Here is a 24809-nt window from a genome sequence, read left to right as displayed (position 1 = left end):
TTAAAGCCAAATGAAGCATCAACACATATTAAAGAGCCTTAAAGTTACCCCTGCTTAGTTATTTACATGCATTTCAATATTCTGTGAAAAAATGCACTTGAACTTTGATTTACCTGGAAAGGTAATGAGTCTAATGCTCACTTGATACAGTTGACTTAGCTTAATCTAAGTTAGAACTTCTTATGTTTTTCTGTTGTTTTTAGCTCTCAGGTCTGGGGACCAGAATTGTAACCATTCAACAAAATAAACGGATTTCTAAATATGAAGTTTAGCCCATGGATTCATGAGGAGGAGAGATTCTTGACCAATCTAAGTCATGACTACCATAGGATTTTCTAACACCCCTCCCCCAAAATTAAGTTTCAAAAAATTTTTTTTCTCATGTCGTGTGGTTGCATAGCACAAAATGAGTCAGAGGAACCAGGAATTTTCTTTTTCCCCACTTTAGTTGACCTTTGTGTTGTGCATATGCCATTTTGTACTTTGAGTAACGTCTCCAAAGGTTCTGCTTTGGTTTAATGCCGAACATTGGCCCTCCTTTAATAAGGGCCACAGTCCTTGTGGGTATCTCCTTATTGGAGAAATTGCAGGTAAACTTTGTAAGCAAAGAGGATCTTGCCGATTGGTCTCCTTTGTCTACATGTGTTGTTGTTTGCATCTACCCGGGACTTATAATTATTGTTTGCTTTTCCTTCTCTTTGGCTGTTTTTGGCCAAACATGTTTTTATCATCCTCATGAAAGATTTAAGTTCCAGAGCTAGCCTTAGATATTTGTGTCTCTTCCTTTTCTTTGGGTTAGCAGGCATCTGCCATTAAATACATCGAATTCATTCCATGTTAGTGGGTCACTTCTGATGCCTTTGACTGTCTGAAGGTTTGGTGAAAAACATATTCAATTATTTTACATATTAAAGAAACTACACTAATGTTTAAGGGTTCACTGTGTCTGTGTAGAATTTAACAAACTTTTTTCTTTAGTGTCTAGTGACGGTTCATGGCTCAAACTCAACCTGCACGAAAAATATGACTACTATTACAACATTGATTCAAAAGAGAGTTCCTGGGTCACACCTGAATCATGCTTGTATAAAGAATCATGGCTCACAGGAAAAGAAATCGAGGTAGGAGGTTGGTGTTTGATGGATAACTGCACTGTATAAAGTTAAATTTGACTGGTTTTCTATTTCTGAATCATGGAAGTGATGAGAGGAACTGATTGATTTATCTGAAGTCTGGATATGTAATAAAGTCTTCATGAACTGCAGTTGAATGTGGCTGCATTGTTACTAATGTACAGAATTTTTTCCATATTGGCTTAACAAAACCAAATAGAGCAGGGGGAAGAAATATTTCACTATTTATTTGGGATGGTAGATTATCCTAAGAAATCAATCTTAAGATTTTCCTTGACTTAATTAAGCTCAATTAATGATAATTCCTGGGTTTCAATATTTAAAAGGTATTTCTTTCCCCCCATCTCAGCCTGCAACTTAACATTGTACCTTTCAAACCAAAATGTCATTTTTTTCTACAAAGTGCTGGAGAGGGCATCTCTGCCACACATGGCCCCAGCCATCTCCAGGACAGCTTCAGAAGCAAAGAACAGAGTTGGGCAAAGAGCAGGATGGGTAAACATTAAATGTTTGCTTCTTCCGAGATGGTCATCTTAGCATGTTTTCATTGCTTAACATTTCTAGAGCTCTGGATGTACCCATGTCCAAATGTAAGTGCAAACATCACAATTGAGTGTATCTTATACTTTGCTTTCAATTAACTGACATAAAAATTAGCCATGTGTCCATGTATTGTACTAACCAAGAGTTAAACAAGGTACATTGAACTGGAATTTCTATTTAACTACTAAAGGTCCCTTTTAACTAATCCGTGACCCATATTTGAAAGCTTTCTTCTACCAGATTTTACTTATTGAAAGCAATTTATCCCTCCTCTCATCTCTTTTTAACCAAACTATATAAATAGTACCTGTTTGAGCTTCTTGTTAGGAGTAAAGAAATAGTGCATTAGTGAACATAGCGTCATTATTGACTATTAGGACGTTTGTTAGTTTTTGTTTCTCTTTTTGGGGGGACATTTGTTATTTTAAATAAAAGAAGAAACTCATTTAGAAAAGTCTGCATTAGGTGAAACCCCATCTTTACTAAAAATACAAAAATTAGCTGGGCATGGTGGCGGGCACCTGTAATCCCAGCTACTTGGGAGGCTGCATCAGGAGAATTGCTTGAACCCAGGAGATGGAGGTTGCAGTGAGCCAAGATCGCACCATTGCACTCCAGCCTGGGCGACAAGAGCTACACTCTGTCCCAGGGAGGGAAAAAAGCCCAGAAAAGTCTATGTTAGAATCTCAGGTTCAGATGCTTTTTCTCATTATAAACAAGACTGGCTGGAGTCTCAGGGCTCCTCCTGATTCCCCCATGTGCCTTGTCCATTGTAGTCCTAATTCCCTCCCAAATATTCAGCAATTTTTATATGTATATAGGAGCCCAGGGCTGAAGTATTTACAAAAAAAGATAACAAGAGCAAAGCTAGGAGAAAAAGTACAGCCAAAAGAGCTATTTTCAGTTTCAGTTCTAGGTCACTGAATTTCATTCATTTTTTAGTTGCCCCTCCCTACATAGGGGAATGAGAGGAGCACTTTGACAATAGATTATTTGTATAATCATGGCTTTGTTAGATCTGAATATTTTCTTGCAACATGGGAATAGGGAACTAAATGCTTGGTGAGGATTTCCTGAAACAAAAGACTTAGCTATAAACAGGTAGTGAGGTAGATCTTGCCGAATGGCCTTGTTTGTGAGGTGGTTCTTTGCTTTGTCTGAGGTTGGTGGGCAGCCATGAAGAAACAGGAGTGGGTAAAGTCAGAGGAATGTGAAATTGGAATCAACCCTTGTAGCAAGATGTCTGAAACAAGTTATGGCCAAAAGTAACCTTTCCAACTGGTGTCCCTACAAATACCCAAAGAATGTGTAGAACTGCGAATGAGGTCTCCTGAAACCATAAACATAGCCAAGTACCCCTCATTTGTATAGAGTTTCACTTTCCAATGTACTTTCACATCACTTTGATCCCTAAATTATCCTCTAAGTAGAGATAGAGCAAATATTCTCATCTTCTATTTTTCTAAGTGAGGAAATTGGGGCACAGAGTAGGTGAAGCAGTTCGTACTAATTCTGCAATTTGTGTAGATTTTGTCAATAAACAGATTTATTTCCAGTGCTTCCAACTTCTAGTCTAGTATGTTTTCCACTTTTTGCATTGTTTTTGACACAGTCACCGGTATCTCTGAGTGGTTATATCATGTGCCCATTGCTCTGGAATTAATAACATAAGTTGGTGGCTTAAGAAATACATAGGTACTTTAAAAAGTGAGTAATGCTTCCTAGGAGGAATACTCTTGAAGGAATATTCACCAACATTGCTTTGGATTTAAAAACAAAAACAAAAGTTGGACCCAAAGGATGTGAAACCTGCTGATAATGGATCCACGCATCGAAATATGTTTAAAGAGAAAATACTGATGATAATTAAGTTCTATTTTGGAAAAAAACAACAACACATATCTTACAGAATCGTTAAAAGTCGACATCAAAGATATCGCAGTGTGGCAGTATTGCAGACAGAATCACCAATGCAGTATTTACTAAAACTTAGAGGAAAAAAACATGATCTGAGTCTGACCAATGCTACCAAAAATGCTTAATGACAAGAAGATAGTGAAGAACACAGTTTATTGACTCATTTCAGTTGTTCAGAGGTCGTACAACTTTTAGGAAAACGACATTGTAGCAATGGATTATTAGTGCTAATTTTGAAGAAAAAAATGAAATTATAGACATACTAAAAAATTATATGCCATGGTTGAAAAGATGTATCAAACTATAAAGCAGCAGCATCGAAGATTTAAAATTTAGAATAAAAATTGCTCATGTGGCATCCCAAGATATACCCCAGGTATAACTTTTTGTTATATCAAGCATCAGTCTGTTAAGATTATTAACCAGTGGAAGGTCTAACACTGTTATAAAACATTGTATTTATTCTAAACAACCGGAAGTTACCAGTTTTATTCAATGAATGCATACATATGTCTTCTCTTAAAGATATGTATGCATCTTTGGTATGATTTCACTGTTAGCTCTTTAAGTTAACCAACCATTAATTCCAGTTGTACTAGATAAGAGTCATCAGCTGTAAAAGTGACAGTCCAGTCTTTCTTTGCATCTCTCATCGGGCATAAAAGTAAACCCTGTTCATACCCCACATGAAACTTTCTTATAACCCCCTTCTTCCTTTTTTCTCATTCTTCTAGATTTCTGCCCTCTATCCTTAATAACACTTATCTTGCTCCTCCCACCCCTTTTTCTTTTGCCCCAGAGCATCATTCTGAGTTTGGCCACAGCTCGTTACAGGGGTCTGCCTACTCTGGCCTGGGGAAGAAATGGGAAAGAAGTCTGAGGACCTTATGGCCATTGCAGTCTTTTCCTTGGCAGTCCGAGGGAAGCAGGAGGTGATGCATGTTTTTACAGCAAGCATCCTTGTCCCTTTACATTCTGTGGAGCCCAGGCCTCATGCCTGGTCCTTGCCAGCATCATCCATACATCTCTGCCTCCAAATCCTGAGATCATTGAGCTGCATTCTCTTGCCACCTCAGCACCAAGCTCAGAGATTCCAAAATCATATTGCTAGAAAGAAGTTAAGCCAGTTTCATCCCTCAGCTCTGCTTAAATTTGTTTTTAAACCAAGCCAAAAGAAGACATCCATATTATTTTCTAAAAGATAAAATATCAGAAGCTATTCTATGTGTGCCTTTCAGCTGATGTGTGAAGTGTAACCATAAGAAATATCTCTTGCCAGGACATTATTGAGGAAGTCACAGTAGGTTACATTCGTGAGAATATATGGTCTGCTTCAGAAGAGTTGCTTCTTCGCTTTCAAGCCACAAGCTCAGGACCCATCCTTAGGGAAGAGTTTGAAGCTAGAAAATCATTTTTGCATGAACAAGAAGAGAATGTGGTCAAAATACAGGTATGTGGATCACCTACCACTGTTTACACAAAACTGTCATATCACCTGAAAATGTTTTATTTGATAATAGAATAGTCAACTACCAGCATTCCTATAAACAAATCTGACTGCATATTTTTACATAATCAGTGCCCCTAGTCTACTTCACTAAGGCTTTAAAATAGGAAGCATTTTGATGATGAATGACTTAACCTATGGTCTTCTAGAGAGCATTTAGGAGCACCGCAGATTTGCACAGATCCACCTGCTGCCAACCTAGTTGGACCCAAAGGGATATACCTTGGATCAGAGTTGAAATCATACCTGACTTGGGGACTTAACAATTTGGCTTTTTTGTGGTAGGTAGATGTTGAGTGGCATCTTAGTTTCTGTGCTGTTCTAGCCTGAAAGAACAGGAGAACTAATGAAATAAACAGATTTAGCCTCTCTAAGAATGTCTTCTACCTTCTGTAATCTGTCACTCTTCATTTAGGCCTTCAGGAGAAACCTTCATTCCCAATTTTTTTGCTATAAATTGTTCTTAAGTTTGCATGACTTGTCTAAACTTTCTGATTGGCAGGAGAATTGGCCAGGTTTAGATGTTTCTCTTCTGTATTCCTATAGCGCCCCCTACCAGTCACCACACTGGTTTGTGAAAGGCTGTGAGTTTGTTCTTTTTATTGTGAGTTCAAAGGGGTATTATTAACAACTGGTAAAGTCTGATGCTGATGGGTTTTTACTTTGAAGTTTCCTAAATTGAACATTTTTCTGTTGAAGAGCTTCTTTTTTGTGTGGTCACTGGTGAACTCATCTGCTTTTCCCACCTAACTGTAATGTCCAAGGCAGAAAATGAATTTTACAAACATTTGTCTTCTTGTATCTTGCACATGATAGGTGCTTACATGTTTAAATTTGCTTGGAGCTTAAGATATTATTAGCAAAGCAGAAATAATTAATTTTATAAAAGAAATTTCTACTATAAATCTGACACTCAAAGGATTTTTCTAGGTGGGCCAATGAGTTTCCAATTTATTCCTTTAAACAAATAGTAGGCAAAACACACAGGAAGTGAACAAAAGCCTAAAAATAGTCATCTACACTGATGAGACTCTAATTTTGCACAAATTTCACGTGTCAGCCAATATAAAATTTGGACCCCACACTCTCCAGTCTCAGGTCACACAGCAGTGTTGCAGTTGGAAGATATACCACAGAGCCCATCAGTACAGAATCCCTCTGTATTAGAAACCAGGGCTGAAGGATGAGAGAAATGGGGTAAGGACAGGAACGATCATTTGGAGCCTTGTTCCTCCACCTCAGCAGAGGCAAAAGAATTGACGAAGCAGCCATCAAACCATGAAGTCACCTCACCACGCCTTTTTTTCAGTCTTCTGACAATTTTCCAAAACAGAGGGCATGAGGCCTAAAGGTAAGCCTACTTTACAGATGTGGACCAGAAGTGAATAATGCAGTTAATAGGAACCTGCTGACCCATAAAACCAAGAGACTATGAACCAAAAGGTGTCATGCTAATCTCATTTCTCACCAAAGTGGCTGAGAAATGTTCAAGTAGGAAAATGTTCTGATATCTGAGAAGGTCCCCTATGTAAAACACTGTGAGCTTCCTAGCTGGCTGAACCGCCCCCCAGACACAGTAGTCTTAACACATTTGGAGAGAAATACAAAGGCAAAGCTCCTAGGCCGAGGCCAGCTATACTCCGGCTACACCACCCTCCCTGCCATCAGTGGTCTGCCAAGGAAATGAGTAGTGGTACAGAGAATGTGCAGCATGATCAACATCCAGCACTCTGTCTCAAGTGCTTATGGAGTTAACTGGGAGGTGCCCAGGTCAATAGAGAGGAAGTCAAGGAGAATCTACATAGCCATATTATTTTTGAGCAGTTAGAAGTCCCCGATAAAATTGCCTGAGTGAGCCAGAAAAAAAAAATCTGTTCACAAACAAAACAGATTTTATATCAAAAATAGAAAAAGGAATGTAACTTGTAAAATATAAATGGAGTAGATATCTAGATTTACTCTTCCAGAAGACAGGAGAAAATTTTATACTGAAGCTGCTTTATACTGTCAAGGAATTTGATAAGACATGGACTTAATGAAATAAGAAGACAATGGAATAATAAAATGAAAAGACAGCTGACAGCTAAGGAGAGGAAGAGAAATAATGATGTTATAGAATGTAAATGAATTTATAACTGCAGAATGCAAAATAGACACTGAACATAATTGGAGCAGACACAAAAAACTTCAGAAAAATCCACAAAAGATGAGAGAAAGAATAGATGATTAAAAACACACTTTCTCATCTGAAAAATATAATGCCCATTTTATTGCAGGGTGGTGAAGACTGACTGGCATAATTCACATAACAGATGTTTCCTAGTATGTGCTTCTCAAGTGCTTGATAAACTTTAGAAATGGTGAGATGATAGAGATAATGACTCAGAAGGCAGATAATGGGGATCCAATATTGATATTGTTGATGTGGCACAGGAAAACATCAGAAAAAAATGAAATAGGATAGAGTAGGTAACTACAGGAGGAAGTTTTTTTCATGAACTGAAGAAAGCTAGTATACTACTTTTTAGGAAAGGACATAATAGTGGCAAACACCAAAACTTAGCCCTGAGAATTAATGAATTATTGAACTTCAGCTCAGAGAGTGCCACAAGCATCCTGGTGAAGAAAAACAAGCTACCCTGAAGGAACTTCACTTCGCCAGGAGCAGCGGCAGAGTCTGCAGGCCAAGAGGAAGGGGATGGCCTGGGAGAGTCGGTCCTCAGTTGTTTTAATGTAACCGACTGCTCTTATAGATGGCTGGATTTTTTTTACCTTTGAGGAGAGGGAGAAGAGGTAAATGTCTAGGGCTTTCTTGGCAAACCGAGATCACACAAGTATTCTGTGCATCAGAAGTTGGCATTGGTAATTTGAATATCTCTATACTGAGTGTCCAGTTATCAAGCATAGCAGCCAGTGTATCAAGCCAGATTTCCCAGAGAGGAATAGTTAAAGTCTATAAAATAGAGCAATGACCTCTGAGGTCTAAGCGTTTTGACAGACTTCTTTTATACAGATACTCTGCACAGAAAATATATTTATGGTACTATAAAACAAAACAAATAAGATGGCTATTATAAATTTTCCCACAAGTTCCCATACCAGGCAGGAGAATGAGACTGCCATTTTTGTAAATCCTTTTTTTTTTTTTTTTTTTTTTGGAGACAAGAGTCTTGCTCTGTCGCCCAGGCTGGAGTGCAGTGGCACCATCCCAGCTCACTGCAACCTCCACCTCCTGGGTTCAAGTGATTCTCATGCCTCAGCTTCCCAAGTAGCTGGGATTACTGGCATGCGCCACCACACCCAGCTCATTTTTGTATTTTTTATAGAGACAGAATTTCACCATGTTGGCCAGGCTGGTCTTGAACTCTTGGCCTCGAGTGATCTGCCTGCCTCGGCTTTCCAAAGTGCTGGGATTATAGGCATAAGCCACCACACCTGGCCTGTAAATCCCATCTGTCTGTAATTTTCAAAGTTTCTTTATATCAACTGTATACCCATATTTGCTTATAATAAACAGCCTCTAATTAGAGAAGAGATTACAATGTCATGGCTATGCACAAGAGTTCTGTTGTTAGGACATAATAGGAAAAGCTCATCTCAATGGAACTAAAACTTACAGACTAAAAAAAGAAAAACAGAATTTTGGCAAATGAAATATGAGGCATGTAGTATTCTGCTTCTATGGAACAAAAAAATTCTTTTATTATTATGCTTTAAGTTCGGGATACATGTGCAGAATGTGCAGGTTTGTTACATAGGTATACACGTGCCATGGTGGTTTGCTGCACCCATCAACCCACCATCTACATTAGGTATTTCTCCTAATGCTATCCCTCCCCTAGCCCCCACCCCCTGACAAACCCCAGTGTGTGATGTTCCCCTCCCTGTGTCCATATGTTCTCATTGTTCAACTCCCACTTATGAGTGAGAACATGCGGTGTTTGGTTTTCTGTTCCTGTGTTAGTTTGCTGAGAATGATGGTTTCCAGCTTCATCCATGTCCCTGCAAAGGATGTGAACTCATCCTTTTTTATGGCTGCATAGTATTCCATGGTGTATGTGTGCCACATTTTCTTTATCCAGTCTATCATTGATGGGCATTTGAGTTGGTTCCAATCCTTTACTATTGTGAACAGCACTGCAGTAAACATACTTGTGCATGTGTCTTTATAGTAGAATGATTTATATCCTTTGGGTACATACCCAGTAATGGGATTGCTGAGTCAAGTGGTATTTCTGGTTCTAGATCCTTGAGGAATTGCCACACTGTCTTCCACAATGGTTGAACTAAGTTACACCCCCACCAGTAGTGTAAAAAGCATTCCTATTTCTCCACATCCTCTCCAGCATCTATTGTTTCCTGACGTTTTAATGATTGCCATTCCAACTGGCGTGAGATGGTATCTCATTGTGATTTTGATTTGTATTTCTCTGATGACCAGTGATGATGAGCTTTTTTTCATGTTTGTTGACTGCATAAATGTCTTCTTTTGAGAAGTGTCTCTTCATATCCAGGAGCAAAAAAATTATATTCCCAGCCAAGCTGCCTTTGTTTGGAAACGTAAAAAAACTCATAAATATAGAAGAATACCAGAAAAATTTACATAAATAGTTATGAGATGAAACATAATAATGAGCTCTCAAGGTAAATAGTTAATCCTTAGTACATTAAAAAAAAAAAAACAGAATGGACAAATGGGGTAATTTTGCCAATGCAGGAATGATTCAATATTAAATAATCTGTTACTATGACAGGTCACTTATTCAGAATGTTTGCGAATCTCAGATAATTGAAATTAAGTGTTTTTGGAGTTTAGGTAATTCCAGAAGAGCAGAATAGGAACTAGAGCTAATTCCAATTATCTTGTTTAGCCTTTCAGTATGGACTAAGGAAGGAGTGGAATTTATAATATACATTCAAACAATTGCACTTCTCTGCTTTAAACCAGTGTTAACCACCAAAATATAGGAACTGTTAAGATCCATCACAACACGTGTTTTACTGGTTGGACTGCCATGGAATCCCAGTGACCCACGATTAGGGTCCACTTCCCCTAGTTTCTGTTGTGCTGTTGGGCCACTTTTATGAACAACTGTTGGTGACATCAGAGAATTTTGCCCATCTCAGAATTGTCACACTGTGACAAATCCCATGGGGTAGCATTTTCTAAAAGGATAATTAATTTAAAATTTTTTATTTTGGTTATTTACATTTTTATCATTTAATGTGTGAACACATACCCAATGCTCTCTTTGCCTGGAAGATTGGTAAAAGTACAAAATCTCAAGCCTTCCCCGAGGCCTACTGAATCCTAACCTGCATTCTGACAAGATCCTCGGATGATTTTATATTCACATTAAAGTTTGAGAAGCACTGTTAAGATCACTCCAGTTTCAAAACTCCAGATAATAATTCATCTTCCTGTATAATTCTTTATCACCGTAAGAGCTTAAGGGAGAAAAACCCATGTGCTCTTTTCAATAGTTACTGCAAAAGCATTTGATAGAATTCTAGACTCATTCCTGTGTTTTTAAATGATTGCATTGAAGTTTAAGGTTTTTTTTTGAGGGCAATTGGCATCTTTATAATAATAAACTTTACAGTTCAGGCATTAATCTTTTTCCATTTATTAATCTGTTCCAAACTGTACCATTATAATTTTATTCCTTTATATTTAAGTTTACTCATGTATATTTTTCTGCTATTGTGAATAACATCTTTATTCTATTGTGTTGTTTATTCTTGACATGTAGAAAAGTTATCAATTTTATATTCATTTTATAACTAGTCACCAGGATGAACTCTTAGTTCTAATAAATTTTTAGTTGATCCTCTTGAGTCAATAACTACCATTGACACTTCTGATTTTTTTTTAAATCTTTAATTTTGTCAAGGAATAGATTCACATAGCCTTAATAATATAGTAAGCTTTAAGGACTTAAAAATTATTTGGGCTTGCCTCTGCTTCTGGGGAAATGGAATGCATGTTCTTTTCCCTGTTCTTCCATAAATACAACTAAAAGCCTCCAATATTATATATAAACAAACATAACACTCTTAAAAGTGAAGAGAAAAAAGTCAGACTAAGTAGTGAACCTTGGGACCCAAGGAATGACATAGTGGTGAGTTCTTTGAGTTTTCTTTTTGTTTATATTTTTCTGACCTGGAGCTGAAGAGGCTGGCCACCCAGAAATGCCAATGGGTACAGGCTCTGATATGGTTTGGCTCTGTGTCCCCACCCGAATCTCATCTTGAATTGAACTTCCATAATTCCCGCATGTTGTGGGAGGGACCCAGTGGGAGATAATTTGAATCATGGGGGCAGTTTCCCCCATACTGTTCTTGTGGTAGTGAATAAGTCTCATGAGACCTGATGGTTTTATAAGGGGTTTCCACTTTTGCTTCTTTCTCATTCTCTCTTGCTGCCACCGTGTAAGAAGTGCCTTTTGCCTTCCACCATGATTGTGAGGCCTCCCCAGCCACATGGAATTGTGAGTCCATTAAACCTGTTTTTCTTCCCAGTCTCAGGTATGTCTGTATCATCAGCGTGAAAACAGATTAATACAGGCTCCAATGAAAGCCTGCTCTCTGTAGCCAAAGGACAGAAAGAAACAGGCTAGCAAGACAAAAATAATTTCAGACAGTAACTACTCTACTCTAGCCAAACACCACACACACACACACACACACACACACACACACACACACACACAAATGAAAAAAAACTAATGCCTCCACCTAGGGCAGCAAAGCCTGAATGGGGAGCCTGGACTTCCACCCTCCTGGACTGTAACAAGGCACCCAGACTTGTAGAATCTGGATCTTGTGCCCACTGAGCAGTAATGTGGCAGCCCTCCCTCTCCCTGCTAGAGTGATGTGAGAGGAGCCATGGCAGAGAGGCAGGACCTTCACACCATCCAGTTGTAATGAGGTCTTTCCCCTCAGTTGGTCAATGGAGGCCACATGGGGACTAATAAGAAGGCACCCCTACTCTCCCAGCCAGAGTGATATCAAGAGATGTCCAGTAGGTAGCTGGACCCCCGCCCAGCAATAACGAGGAGGCCTTCCCCACCTTGGTGTTAAGGTTCCTTGGGTCCCAAGATTCACTAGCCTCCTTTTTTTCTCTTCACCTTTAAGAGAGTTATGTTTGTTTATATAGACAGAAACCAAATGGAGAACCTAGCCTTCTCCTCCCACCTCCTAGTAATGAGGCAGTGGCCCCACTTTTTCCTTGCCAAAACAATGTCAGGAAAAGCCACCTAAAACAGTAGGATTAAATAAGATCCAGGACCCCATACTACCTACATTATCTAAGGTTCAATCACTTGACTGTTTGGATATTGCAATCACAACAATCACTTATGTCAAGAACCAAGAAAATCACAACTTAAGTTTAAAATAACAATTCCTAGGTGCCCACACAGAAATGACAGATGTTAGAATTATCTGACAAGGATTTTTAAAGCAGCTATCATAAAAATGTTATACTAAGCAATTAGCAATTACTAACACTTGAAGCAAAAGAAAGAACATCTCAGGAAAAAAACTAAAGCCTCAGCAAAGAATTAAAAGGTTTATAAACCACATAGTAACTTTTAGAACTGAAAAATACAGTAACAGATGTGGAAACCCAATGAATAGTCTTTGCAGCAGAATGGAAGGACAGAGGAATGAATCAGTGAACTAGAGACTGTAACAACAGAAATTCCCAGATCTGAACAACAAAGAAAAAGCAGACTGAAAAAAATAAAGAACAGAGCCTCAGGGATCAGTGGGATTATAACAGAAGATTTGACATTTGTGTCATTGGAGTCCCAGAGGAGAGGAGAAAGAGGCAGTACTGACAAAGTACTTGAAATAAAAGTGGAAATAGTCCAAAAACACAGATTCAAGAAGCTGAGGAAACCTCAAACAGGATAAAGTGAAAGAAATTCACACAAAGACATATCATAGTCAAACTTCTGAAAACAAAAGACAAAGAAAATATTTTGAAAAGCAGAGAGACAGAAACAACTTACCTGTAAGAGGGAGACAGTTCTAATGACAGAGGATTTTTCGTAACCTAAGGAGACCAGAAGGAAGTACATTTTTGGGGGAAGCAAAGGCTGAATGAGGAGTCTAGAGTTCCACCCTTCTGTAACAAGGCACCCAGACACTTGTAGAACCTGGAGAGAAAATAACTGTCAACATAGAGTTTTATATCCAGCAAAAATAACCTTTAGGAATGAAGGAGAAACTAAGAGCACTTGTTACCAGCAAACTTCCCTCAAAGAATGACTACAGAAAGCTCTCTAAACCAAAAGGAAATCAAGAAAGGAGAAATTTTGGAACATCAGAAGGGAAGAAAGGATAGCTAGAAGGATAAAAATATGAATAAATACATTTTTCTACTCTTGAGTTTTTAAAGTTGACAGTTGAAGTGCTGATGTGGCTCTGAATGTATGCAGGCTTCATTCTCTGTGGTTTCTCTCAAGGGCTGGCATTCAGTGTCTGTGGCTTTTCCAGGCACAGGGTACAAGCTGTCGATGGATCTACCATTCTGGGGTCTGGAGGACAGTGGCCGTCTGCTCACAGCTCCACTAGGCAATGCCTCAGTGGGGACTCTGTGTAGGAGCTCCAACCCCACACTTCTCCTCCACACTGCCCCAGCAGTGATTCTTCATGACAGTTCTGCTCCTACAGGAGGCTTCTGCCTGGACACCCAGGCTTTTCCAAACATTCTTTGAAATCTAGGCAGAGGCTCCCAAACCTCGACTCTTGCATTCTATGCACCCACAGGCTTAACATGACATGGAAGGCACTAAGGCTTACAGCTTGCACCCTCTGAAGCAGCATCCTTAGCTGTACATGAGCCCCTTTTAGCCATGGTTAGATCTGGAGCACCTGGGATGCAGGGATTAGTGTCCCAAGGCTGTGCAGTGCAGCAAGGCCGTGGGCCCACAAAACCATTCTGCCCTCCTAGGCTTCCCAGCCTGTGATGGCAGGAGCTTCTGTGAAGGTCTCTAAAGCATTGGGGATTTCAATTCGACATGAGATTTGGGTGGGGATGCAAATCCAAACCATATTAAGGCATGAGCCACCATGTCCAGTTAACATCTTTATATAAGTTTGTATTTGTATTTGTGTGTACAATGATGGGATATATGTGTTTACACATGTGCGTATTTCAGAGGATACATAATAAAATGTTAAATAGTAGTTCCCTTTATAAAGTAGCTAGGTGGAAGTAGAGATGGGTACACAGGTCCGTATACCCTTTCTCTTTGTTCACTGTGTATTTTAATAGATCTTCTAGGTATTGAGGTACAGATTGTTTGCATAGAAATATGTATAATTATTCTGTGGGTTTTTTGTTAACATGTGGTATCATAATATGTGTGGTAAGCTAAAATTTCCTTTTCATATTAGCAATATATCTTAGAGGTCTTCCTGTTCTCCAAGATACAGAGCATTGCCATAGTCAGTATATATGACCTTACTTTACTCTCTTTTTATATATATACTTTAAGTTCTAGGGTACATGGGCACAACGTGCAGGTTTGTTACATATGTATACATGTGCCATGTTGGTTTGCTGCACCCATTAACTCATCATTTACATTAGGTATTTCTCCTAATGCTATCCCTCCCCGCTCCCTTACTTTACTCTTAACTGATGTGTAACATCCCTCAGTGGGACTGCAATTGCAGTGTCTCTAGCTGTTCCCCCTGTTAGTGAACATTTTACTGGATGCACAATTTTGGTATTACAAACAATGCTGTGACAAAAATACTTATATATGGGGCTTTTCTACACAGGTGCTTTTATTTTCCTGGGCTAGATATATTGAAAACTGGAAATATTAGGTGAAAGGCTAAATAATTTTAAATTTGATACTGCTAAATTCCCTCCCCAAAACTATACCCTTTTGTAGTTTCCTCGAGCTCACACTTCACCATCTATGCTTTCTTTGTCCACCGATTGACATATGGATAAGGCAAGAATTTTCCCAAAATTACTCTGACTGCCTCAAGCTTAAAGCCATAAAAAAAAGTTTTGACATTTTTTGTGGAAATTTGTTCTACCTCTTCCTCTTTCAGTTCAGTTCTAGTTGCTTTCTGTTTTCTAGGAACCCTCATAATTTTTATCTCTATGCCTTCTTATTTTCTAGCAGTATTATGGATTGCTTTAAAAGTATGTTTGGGCCAGGCATGGCTAACACCTGTAATCCCAACACTTTGGGAGGCCAAGGTGGGGCGGATTGCTTGAGTCCAGGAATTCAAGACCAGCCTGGGCAACATAGTGAGACTTTGTCTCTATGAAAAATAGAAAAATTAGTCAGGCATGGTGGTGCACACCTGTAGTCCCAGCTATTCAGGAATCTGAGGCAGGAGGATCAGTTGAGCCCAGGAGGTGGAGGCTGCAGTGAGCCATGATTGTGCCACTGCACTGTAGCCTGGGTGACAAAATGAGACCATGTCTCAAAAAATATTAAGAAAATAAAAGTATATTTGTAGGATGTCACCCTTGGGGGAAGCTGTGTAAAGGGGTACACGGAACTCATTGTATAATTTTTTGTCCTTCCTGGGAGTCGATGATTCCAAATTAAAAGGTTTTTTTTTTAAAACATATTTATGCCTTCTAGGGACTTGGACTGAGGGGAAGTCTGGAGCAAGTGCCTAGTTCGTCATTTTGATTCCATCCTGACTATATTGTTTTGACTCATTACAAAAATATTATTTTTGAAATAACAAAATTTCATGTACCCTTTTTAAAAAGAATGAGGTAAATATATAGGGACATGAAAAGAAGTTTATAAAAATAATTTGATTTTTTATATTTGCCCTTTTTAACAAGGAACTTTTACTTCCTTTCTAATTTGAAAAACAATATCAGAATTGGGGTGAGTTACAAAGATGTTTCAATAAAAAGATGCTCATAAATGAATTGGAATAAACTGTAACAGTTATGAATTTAATTCTTCTAAAGATACTAGTTTGTGTCCAGTTTTTGTAAAGTGTTTCCTGTAAAAATTCTTCTTAATGGTGATAATCAGGTAAAGCTATGTTGATGAAGCATTGTTTAACTTTATGTGGGAATATATGAAATGATGGTCAGTTGCAGCACCAGTGTTTTCAGGGATCCAAGGGATTCAGGGCCACAAGTTGGTAGAGCATCCTCCTTTCCAGTCGGGGCCACAGTGGGCCACGTGTTGTGGTAAAGATACTTAATATTAAGCATTATTTTCAAGCATTTTTTGTTGTTATCAAATACCACTAGCACCTAGTTAATACTGTTTATGGGTTTTGGAGAAATTCCATTTTATTATTCCTTTTTGCCACCCAGGGCCTTGGTAAAGTTAAGCTTTCCAGCAGGAACTGTGCTTCTCCATGTAATTTATCACCCTTACTCTGCTGTCCTAAGCTTAGAACTAGTCTCAGCTGTGAGCTGATGTGCTCTGCTGTGTTTAACTGGCTACCCCCAGAGAGGGTGTCCAGATGAGATCTGAAGGGAGGGTGCCTGACAGTGCTCCAGCTCCATGCGGCCTGAGATGTGCTCTGCTCTTGCACTTCCTAGATAAACTGGGAAACTTGCTGGTAAATAATTCTATAACCCACTCTTTTCCTTAGGCTTTTTGGAAAGGATATAAACAACGGAAGGAGTATATGCACAGGCGGCAAACGTTCATTGATAATACTGATTCTATTGTGAAGGTAAATACCCTTTCCTACCATACCAAGTGCTTGGCTTAAATGTTTCCCCTCATTTCATGTTTAATCTGAAAGACAGCTATAGAAAGGGAGGGTACATGTGAGCCTTGAAGTCAGAAGGCAGTACTGGATTTGAATCCCAGCTCTGCTGCTCATTTACCTAATCATTTTTCAAGCAGGTTGGTTAAACCACTATAAAACCTCAAGTCCTTTATGAGTGGTTATGAGAATCACAAGTGAAAGTGTTCTATAACCAATAAATGTTCTTTGTCTAGAAAGTTCAAGTAGATTATTTAGACTCTAGGTAGAACCCAGCTTTTTTTCATGTTTCTCTTTCCACATTTGCTTAAGCATATTTAGAATGCTCAGACGTAACAGAACAAAACCAATGATAAGAGAAAGTAGAGCTAATTTAGGGCCTATATTTGGGAGCTGAATTAGTCAAACACAGCCTTTCACCCAGGTGAATAGCTCTGGGTGAGAAAGAAAGGATACTGTGATGTCCACTCTCATGGATCTGAAAGCCAGAGGACTGGACAAAAATCAACTTGGAAATCTACAACTTGGAGATCTACAAGTCTCCAGCTTGGAAATCCAGATGAGAGTGGAAGCAATGGAACTGGAAAGTAGAATCAGATTAGTTTAAAGATCTTTCAGGCCAGGCTTAGTGGCTCACACCTGTAATCTCAGCACTTTGGGAGGCCAAGGTGGGAGGATCGCTTGAGCCCAGGAGTTCAAGACCAGCCTGGGTAACATAGGGGGACCTCATTTGTATTTTAAAAAATAATAAAAACAAATTTAAAAAACGTTTTAAACTGTGAAGACAGAGAATAATGTGACCCAGATCCATTGTGCAGTAGCTCCTTGATGAAATAGCATCCTATGGAACATATGCCTATTCTGTCAAAAACCGTTGGTAGCAATTGGTCCCTCATGAGACCTCTTCGATGTTTTCCTGTAAAAACTTAAAGGATATTGGATGCATTTAAAGGGATGTTAGAAGAAACCCTAGACTTAGTTTACTTGATTTCCTGACTCATTGCAACTCTCAGCAAAACGCTTTACCCTTCTGGCTTTTATTTACTGAGTTTAACGTAAAATAGTACAAAGTTAAATTATTTTCCCCACTTCTCTCTTATTAAGGTGGTGAAATTAAGAGTAACATGTAAAGCGTTTTGAACCCCTTAAGAAACATCAGTGAAAGATGAAGAGTAGGCTTTAGAGATTGATTATTCAGTGGGCTGCTTTTTTTCTTTATCAAGTATCATTGTTTTTAGAAAAACTACACAAAACCGTATTACGGGTTGTTTGGTGATTACTTTGACTTTTCTCTTTATTTTTTGTTGTACTTTTCTATTTTTAAAAACTTTTTAGATTCAGTCCTGGTTCCGAATGGCAACTGCAAGAAAGAGCTATCTTTCAAGACTACAGTATTTCAGAGATCATGTAAGAAAAATGCCTGTGGGATTTTATCCAGGTTGATAATGACCTAAATGAATGCTTTATTGAAAGTTAGCATTGAATGATTTTTATTGAATGGTGGACATGAACACTTAAGAAATAATGGATCTTAGAACTTCATATGATAATATTTGGAGGCTTACTGTTTTCACTCAGAAATCATGTTGAGAGTTAGACTTCACCAGTCAGGACTCGATAGAAAATGGGTGAGGGGAAAACTGTGGGCTAGTAACACCAAAGAGAAGACTCTAGAGAAATATTTTACAGCATTGCATATGTAGTTTTTTCAACTGTTAACTGCTTACTTTAAATAGAAGCCCCTGGGAGGGATTTCTTCCTGAATCTTTAAAGAAGAGATATGGGAACATAGATTGGATCATCTAAGTTGTGTGCTAAAATTATTTTCCCTTTTTAGATCTCTTTCTCTAAGCAGTTCCCGTACAGTCTTGTTTGTACTTTTAGCTGACTTATCTGACCTCTTCTTCAAAGAAAATGGAAAAATAAATGTTGAATACACCACATTGAAATACTGTCAGTTCTAAGTAGTGTCAGTTCTTAAATACTGACAGTTCTTAAATGTTCTAAATTCAAAAATAATGGAGTAGGTGGGACTCTGGGAGATCAAGACTTGTCTTAATCTTTTGCAGAATAATGAAATTGTGAAAATACAGTCACTGTTGAGAGCGAACAAAGCTAGAGATGACTACAAAACATTGGGTAAGTGAGAGCTTTCTGAAACAAAGCAAGGATTTTTTATAAACCAGGCAAGGACATATTGGTCCATATTGGTCACTTCAGAGGCTGCGCTAAGAACAGAGGATACCCATTGTTTCCAGTAGATTTTGATCATCTCAGGCTCCAGGTTCTAAACCAGTACACAGAGGAACACATGGTGAAAGGAAATGGGCCTTCCTATTAAATGGAAGGGATCAGCCACATGGTATAATTTCTTCTTCAAAGAGAGTGGAGTTGGCATAAATGCTGATTTTTTTTTCAATCTAAGCGAGAGTCAAAAATCTAATGCAAAAGAGTTAGCCAGAAAATAACCTTATATTTAAATTGTTTAATTTGTTAGACATAGTCTCATCTCCCAAAAATGACAACTGCAAATATCTTCCTACAATTTCATTTTGAACTTTTCACAGAATAATTTTTAATTTTTGTTTGTTTTTGTTTTGAGACAGAGTCTCACACTGTCGCCCAGGCTGGAATGCAGTGGCGCAATCTTGGCTCACTGCAACCTCCACCTCCCCAGTTCTAGCAATTCTCCTGCCTCAGCCTCCCGAGTAGCTGGGGTTACAGGCACCAGCCACCACACCCAGCTAATATTTTGTATTTTCAGTAGAGACGGGGTTTCACCATGTGTGCCAGGCTGGTCTTGAACCCCTGACCTCATGATTCACCTGCCTTGGCCTCCCAAAGTGCTGGGATTACAGATTAAATTTTTTAATAAAAATTTGTAGAAAGTTTGAAAATAGCAAAATAAAATTCACCCAAAAATAACAATCACATTTTGTGCTATCTCCTTACAGTCCCAACTTTGCCTATGTTTGTTATTTTGGTTTTTTACAGATCATAAGTTGATTCTTTATATACTAAATTTTTAACATTCTAATTATCATAGGAACATGCACAGTCAAGGAGAGCTTGATGATAAATTTACTAGTACTTACAGTGCCTAGTAAGTTTAGCCAGCACCTTTTATTGTCTAAAGTTTGTCTGAATTAAGGGATGAAGTATATGGCTCAAGAAAGATCTTCCCTGGTACTTGTTAAGGAAAATCTAGGGACGCTTGAAGTCCTCACTCTGCCTCCAGCCTGCAGAATCTACTGAATAATGTCTCATTCCACTAGATTCCAGCTCACCTCTCAGCTGGTAGATATGTTGTTGTTTTGGGGGTTTTTTGTTGGTTTTTTTTGTTTGTTCTTTGTTTTTTGTTTTTTTTTTTCTTGAGACGGAGTCTCGCTCTTTCGCCCAGGCAGGACTGCAGTGGCGCTATCTCCTGCCTCAGCCTTCCAAGTAGCTGGGACTACAGGCGCCCACCACCGCACCCAGCTAATTTTTTGTATTTTTAGTAGAGTTGGGGTTTCACCGTGTTAGCCAGGATGGTCTTAATCTCCTGACCTTGTGGTCCGCCCGCCTCGGCCTCCCAAAATGCTGGGATTACAGGCATGAGCCACTGCACCCAGCCGTTTTTGGTTTTTTTTTAAAGAAGGCTAAAGAGGATTTTTTTTTTCCTGAGCCCTAACACTAAAATATGTTTGCTGTTGCTTTTATATATGAAAGATGACTTCAAAATAAATTTTCCAAATGAACACAGGCTAGTTTTCATTTTATTCAAGGTAAAGTGTTTTTTTTTTAAGCAGTTATAGTGATGTTTTTTGTTTGTTTACTTTTTTATTACAAAGACAAATTCCAATTTTAAAATCTAGGCAACTTTATATTGGGGCATAAAAGGTAAATAGAGAAACCATCTCGGTGAGTGAGTTAGATCTAAGCTTCTCTGGGCTTCAGCAAATTGGGTGCTTTTATGGTAACCAAAACATAAATTTTCATTTCTTTCTTAGTTCAGCATCTTTAGAAAAGTAAGGCTTTGGGATTTTCTAATTTAAAAAAAAATAACTTTTCTAAGTTTGTTATCATCTGTTCTCACCCTTTTATTCTGGAATGTCACTGAACGCATTCCAGCTTGAAAGATGCTGAAACTAAGATGTGGTCAGTTGTAGGAGCAGACTATAAAGTGGTCTGATTTCCTGAAATTAAAATACCTGTACCACAAAGTCATTCTCAGATGAAGATGGCAAAAAGCCTAGTATTGATAGAGGAAATATTAAATTCGAGCCATAACAATTAGTAAAGCTAAAATACTAATTTAGTTTTTTCCGATGGGACTGTTAATACATAGAAGAGACACAACCCTTCGTGGGTGGGAGAGGCAGCCATCAACTCTGGCCACGTTGGGAGGGCTCATGTTCCCCTAACTTGGCTGCATGGATGAGCGGTGGTGCATTGCTAAGGCCTTCCCTGAAGTGGTCATGTCAGTGGTAGCATCTTTGCTGGAAATAGAAGGAAAATAAATTGATGTGCTTCAGTGATCAGGAAATAAAGGGTCCCATGATCCAAGGAAAATTCTCCAATAAAGGCCATTTACGCAGTTGTTTGTGGTTTATGCAGTTGTTTTGGTGTTAGTTTTCTTACTCCTTTAGTGTCAAAACACCACAGAACTAAGGTGGAAGTAAAAGGAAGACTGTCGAGGGCCTAGGTGTAAAGGAGGGCAACTAATGAGATGGCCATGGCTGGACTAGCTCTTCCAAGTCATCTTTCTATTACTGGGTCTAATCATTCGTCCTCAACGGACCAGACAATTTATTCTTACAGTTTACCCAGATCTGATCTCCCTAAGCATGTTAAAAATATTTTTCCAAGAGTCAGAGTGCCAGGAAATTAAAGCCTAAAGTTCCAGGTACTAAGGGGAAAACCCTTTTAGAATTTATGTGAGAATGTCCCTCTCAATAACAGGGGCTGACCCCTAGATTCTGAGCACCCTCCCTTGGCCGGTGCTCAAAGGACAAGGGCCAAGTTTCAATTTCTAAAATCTTTTTATTTCAGCTAAGTAGAACATTCGTTTTACTTATCATTCTGTTGGTTCCTGTTTGGCTTTTACAGTCCTCCCTTCCTGGCCCTTTTCTAATTCAGCTTTCACCTACTTCCGGCTCCTTCCCAAAGATCCTTTGGGCTGGGAGAAACCATTTTCTGCTTCCTGCAGCAAGAATGTAAGTCACTTATCTAGCTCAAGCACAAGGTCTCAGGGTCGAGGTAACTTACGTTAACTTTCTTTCCCAGGTTCCTGAGGAATGAGGCACAGATAGGACTATCTTCTTAGCGCATGAGTCCAGGGAACAGTGTGAGAGAGAGCTGATAAAAGGGATAAAAGGGGAGTTGATAAGTAGAAAAGAGTGGGGCCAGATATCTGTTTTGTGCATTTATTTATTGATCAGTTTCCTTGTCCAGATTTTAAATTGTGTGGGGGTGGGTAGAATGATTCTCACCCTAGACCAAGTACTTTCATTGGTATATTTTTCTAGTAATTATTTAAGACCTTGTTTCTTTCCTGTTGATAATCATTCCAAGCTTTCCTAATTAAAGTATACCTGTACCTGTCACTGCAGTTGGCTCTGAAAACCCACCATTAACAGTAATTCGCAAATTTGTATACCTGCTGGACCAAAGTGATTTGGATTTCCAGGAAGAACTAGAGGTTGCACGATTAAGGGAAGAAGTAGTGACCAAGATCAGGGCCAATCAACAGCTGGAAAAAGACCTGAACCTGATGGACATCAAGATTGGACTGCTGGTGAAGAACAGGATCACACTAGAGGTCAGTGGGGTTTTTGGGACTGTCAGCTCCCAGAAGAGGGAAGACGCCTACATACAGTCAAGAGTCACTTAATGACAGGGATACATTCTCAGAAATGTAGCATTAGGTGATTTCATCCTGATGCAAACATCATAGAGCACTTACCTAAACATAGATGGTGGAGTCTACTACACATCTAGGCTATATGGTAAAAAAGCCTACTGCTCCTAGGCTACACACCTGTACAGCTTGTGACTGTACTGAATACTGCAGGCAATTCTAACACAATTGTAAGTATTTGTGTATCTAAACATAGCTCAACATAGAAAAAATACAGTAAAAATATAGTACTATAATCTTACAGGACTAATGTCTTATATGAGGTCCACTGTTGACTGAAACATTATGTTGTTTGTGGTTATATATGTTCATGACACTTTGGTCTAGCTAAGTTCATTTGGAATCTAGGATAAGTTTTTATCGTTTTTATTATAAATTAGTGGTTCTTCGTCTGTAAAATTTTAAGCCCGCCCATTTATAACATTTTGTAAGGCTTCTTTATCATTCTGAAATGAAATCTATATGATAAAATGTACTGATGTATATACCTTCAGAATAAGACTAGGGCCTTTATATGAATACAAAAGAGATATTTAAAGAGTAATTAATAATAAAAGCACACATTTTATTGAGAAAATGTATATGCCTGATGACACTGGAAGACATGATACAGTTACCAGAGGTGTAGACCTCTTCACAGAACAGCTACAGATTATGAGGGCTTCAGTGGCGAATGAGGCAGGACCTCATTTTCCAAAATGGAGAACAACTATTTGTAAAGTTCAACATTAGCCAAGTGTAGTCTCCACCCAATTTACACAGCAGTTGCAATTCTAGAAAATCCTAGCTTTTGTGTGGGGAAAATGTATTATGCATCTACATAAAACAATTAGATTCTAGGCTCAGATAATTACAAACAGAATCTTGACCCACGTAAATGACCAGTAAGACATTCAAAAGTTCTGTCATGCAAGGTGAGGGCAATTATTTACACAAGACCATCCCACAAATTGCAGATCACAGAGCACCTCTCATCCCCAATCCCTGCTCACTAGAAACCAAGAGTGCCCTTCAATTGTTAAGATATTAAAAAACACCCCTACGTATTTCCAAAATGTGACTCCCTACAAAGACACACTGCCCCCGTTATGCCCCCGTTGATAACTTCTGAATAAATTACGGTGTGGTTTCACATCTGTGTGAAACCTGCCAACATCGGGGCTCAAAAAAAAAAAGTATAAAAAGTGTCATTTTTACCCAAGAACAGATGCCTAAGACCACTCTCCCTGTCCCTGTTCCCTTCCTATGTGCCACATCAGTTTTCAGAAAACTGATAGGTCGAAGAGGGAAACTGACCTTCTGGAAGCTCTGAGAAGGCTACAGTGGCTCATAGGTGGAGCGCCAGCGGCCAGCAACCAAGCGAACGTTCTGGACAACGGGAGGATGAGCAGCCACAGGAGGCTGCCAGTTACATGGGCATGTGAATGCCCCAGGCTGGTCCTCCAGACCTCATAAAGACACCAGGGCAATTGTGGAGGAGAAAATAAGAAAAACAGCATTTTATAAACAGAAATAAGCATCTCTTCTAAATATTCAGGAATAAAACTACAGTTTAAATGTTCTACATTTAACTCTACTTTTATTATTTTATCCAGAAAAACAACAGTACTTTTTAAGAAACAATGTTATTTGTATTGTTTGACATCCATGAGAACTTTTAAAGTGTAATATATTCCAGAAGGATTTTCAGAGAATGCTTTTTATAGCCTTAAACTGCTGTTTCACGCTATCCCCATAAAATCATAAACAGGAAATGTCTTGCCTTTTAAAATAAAGGCTTAGTTGCAAATCAGTACATAGTTTAAATAATATGTATCTTTTGGAAACACAATCATGGCAAGTTATCAGATTTTTATGAATGCTTGAGGTTTTGTGGGGGTTTTTTAAAGCCACTTATCTCTAATAGATAACATTGTGAAGTTTTTCAACATATTTGCAAACACCAGATATGTATCCAGCATTTTTTAGCGGTTAAATTAATGATTATTAAATATGTAGCTGTTAGCCTTGTCATTGACAGAATATTAGTAGTGATACAAGAACAGAGCAATTGAAGCTTTATTTATAGTAGTGAAAAAGT

The 24809-nt window shown here is 38.6% G+C and overlaps 1 protein-coding gene across 8 annotated transcripts in view; it reads left to right on the top strand.

The window, feature by feature from the left end:
• The window catches only part of IQGAP2 (IQ motif containing GTPase activating protein 2), a 304162-nt gene that overhangs the window by 232376 nt on the left and 46977 nt on the right, over positions 1-24809 (top strand). For 4 of the 8 annotated variants that reach the window (XM_001146396.6, XM_063811148.1, XM_063811147.1 and 1 more), the window contains 6 exons: positions 979-1121; positions 4873-5043; positions 16711-16794; positions 18166-18237; positions 18900-18969; positions 22422-22630. In XM_001146396.6, coding sequence (XP_001146396.1) covers positions 979-1121; positions 4873-5043; positions 16711-16794; positions 18166-18237; positions 18900-18969; positions 22422-22630 — 749 coding nt within the window. The remainder of the gene's footprint in view (positions 1-978; positions 1122-4872; positions 5044-16710; positions 16795-18165; positions 18238-18899; positions 18970-22421; positions 22631-24809) is intronic. The other 4 variants (XM_009448991.4, XM_063811150.1, XM_063811151.1 and 1 more) reach the window with 1 other exon arrangement.

Source organism: Pan troglodytes, chromosome 4, assembly GCF_028858775.2.
Source record: "Pan troglodytes isolate AG18354 chromosome 4, NHGRI_mPanTro3-v2.0_pri, whole genome shotgun sequence".
Taxonomy (NCBI): Eukaryota; Metazoa; Chordata; class Mammalia; order Primates; family Hominidae; genus Pan; species Pan troglodytes.
This window is presented reverse-complemented; position numbering and strand designations above follow the sequence as displayed.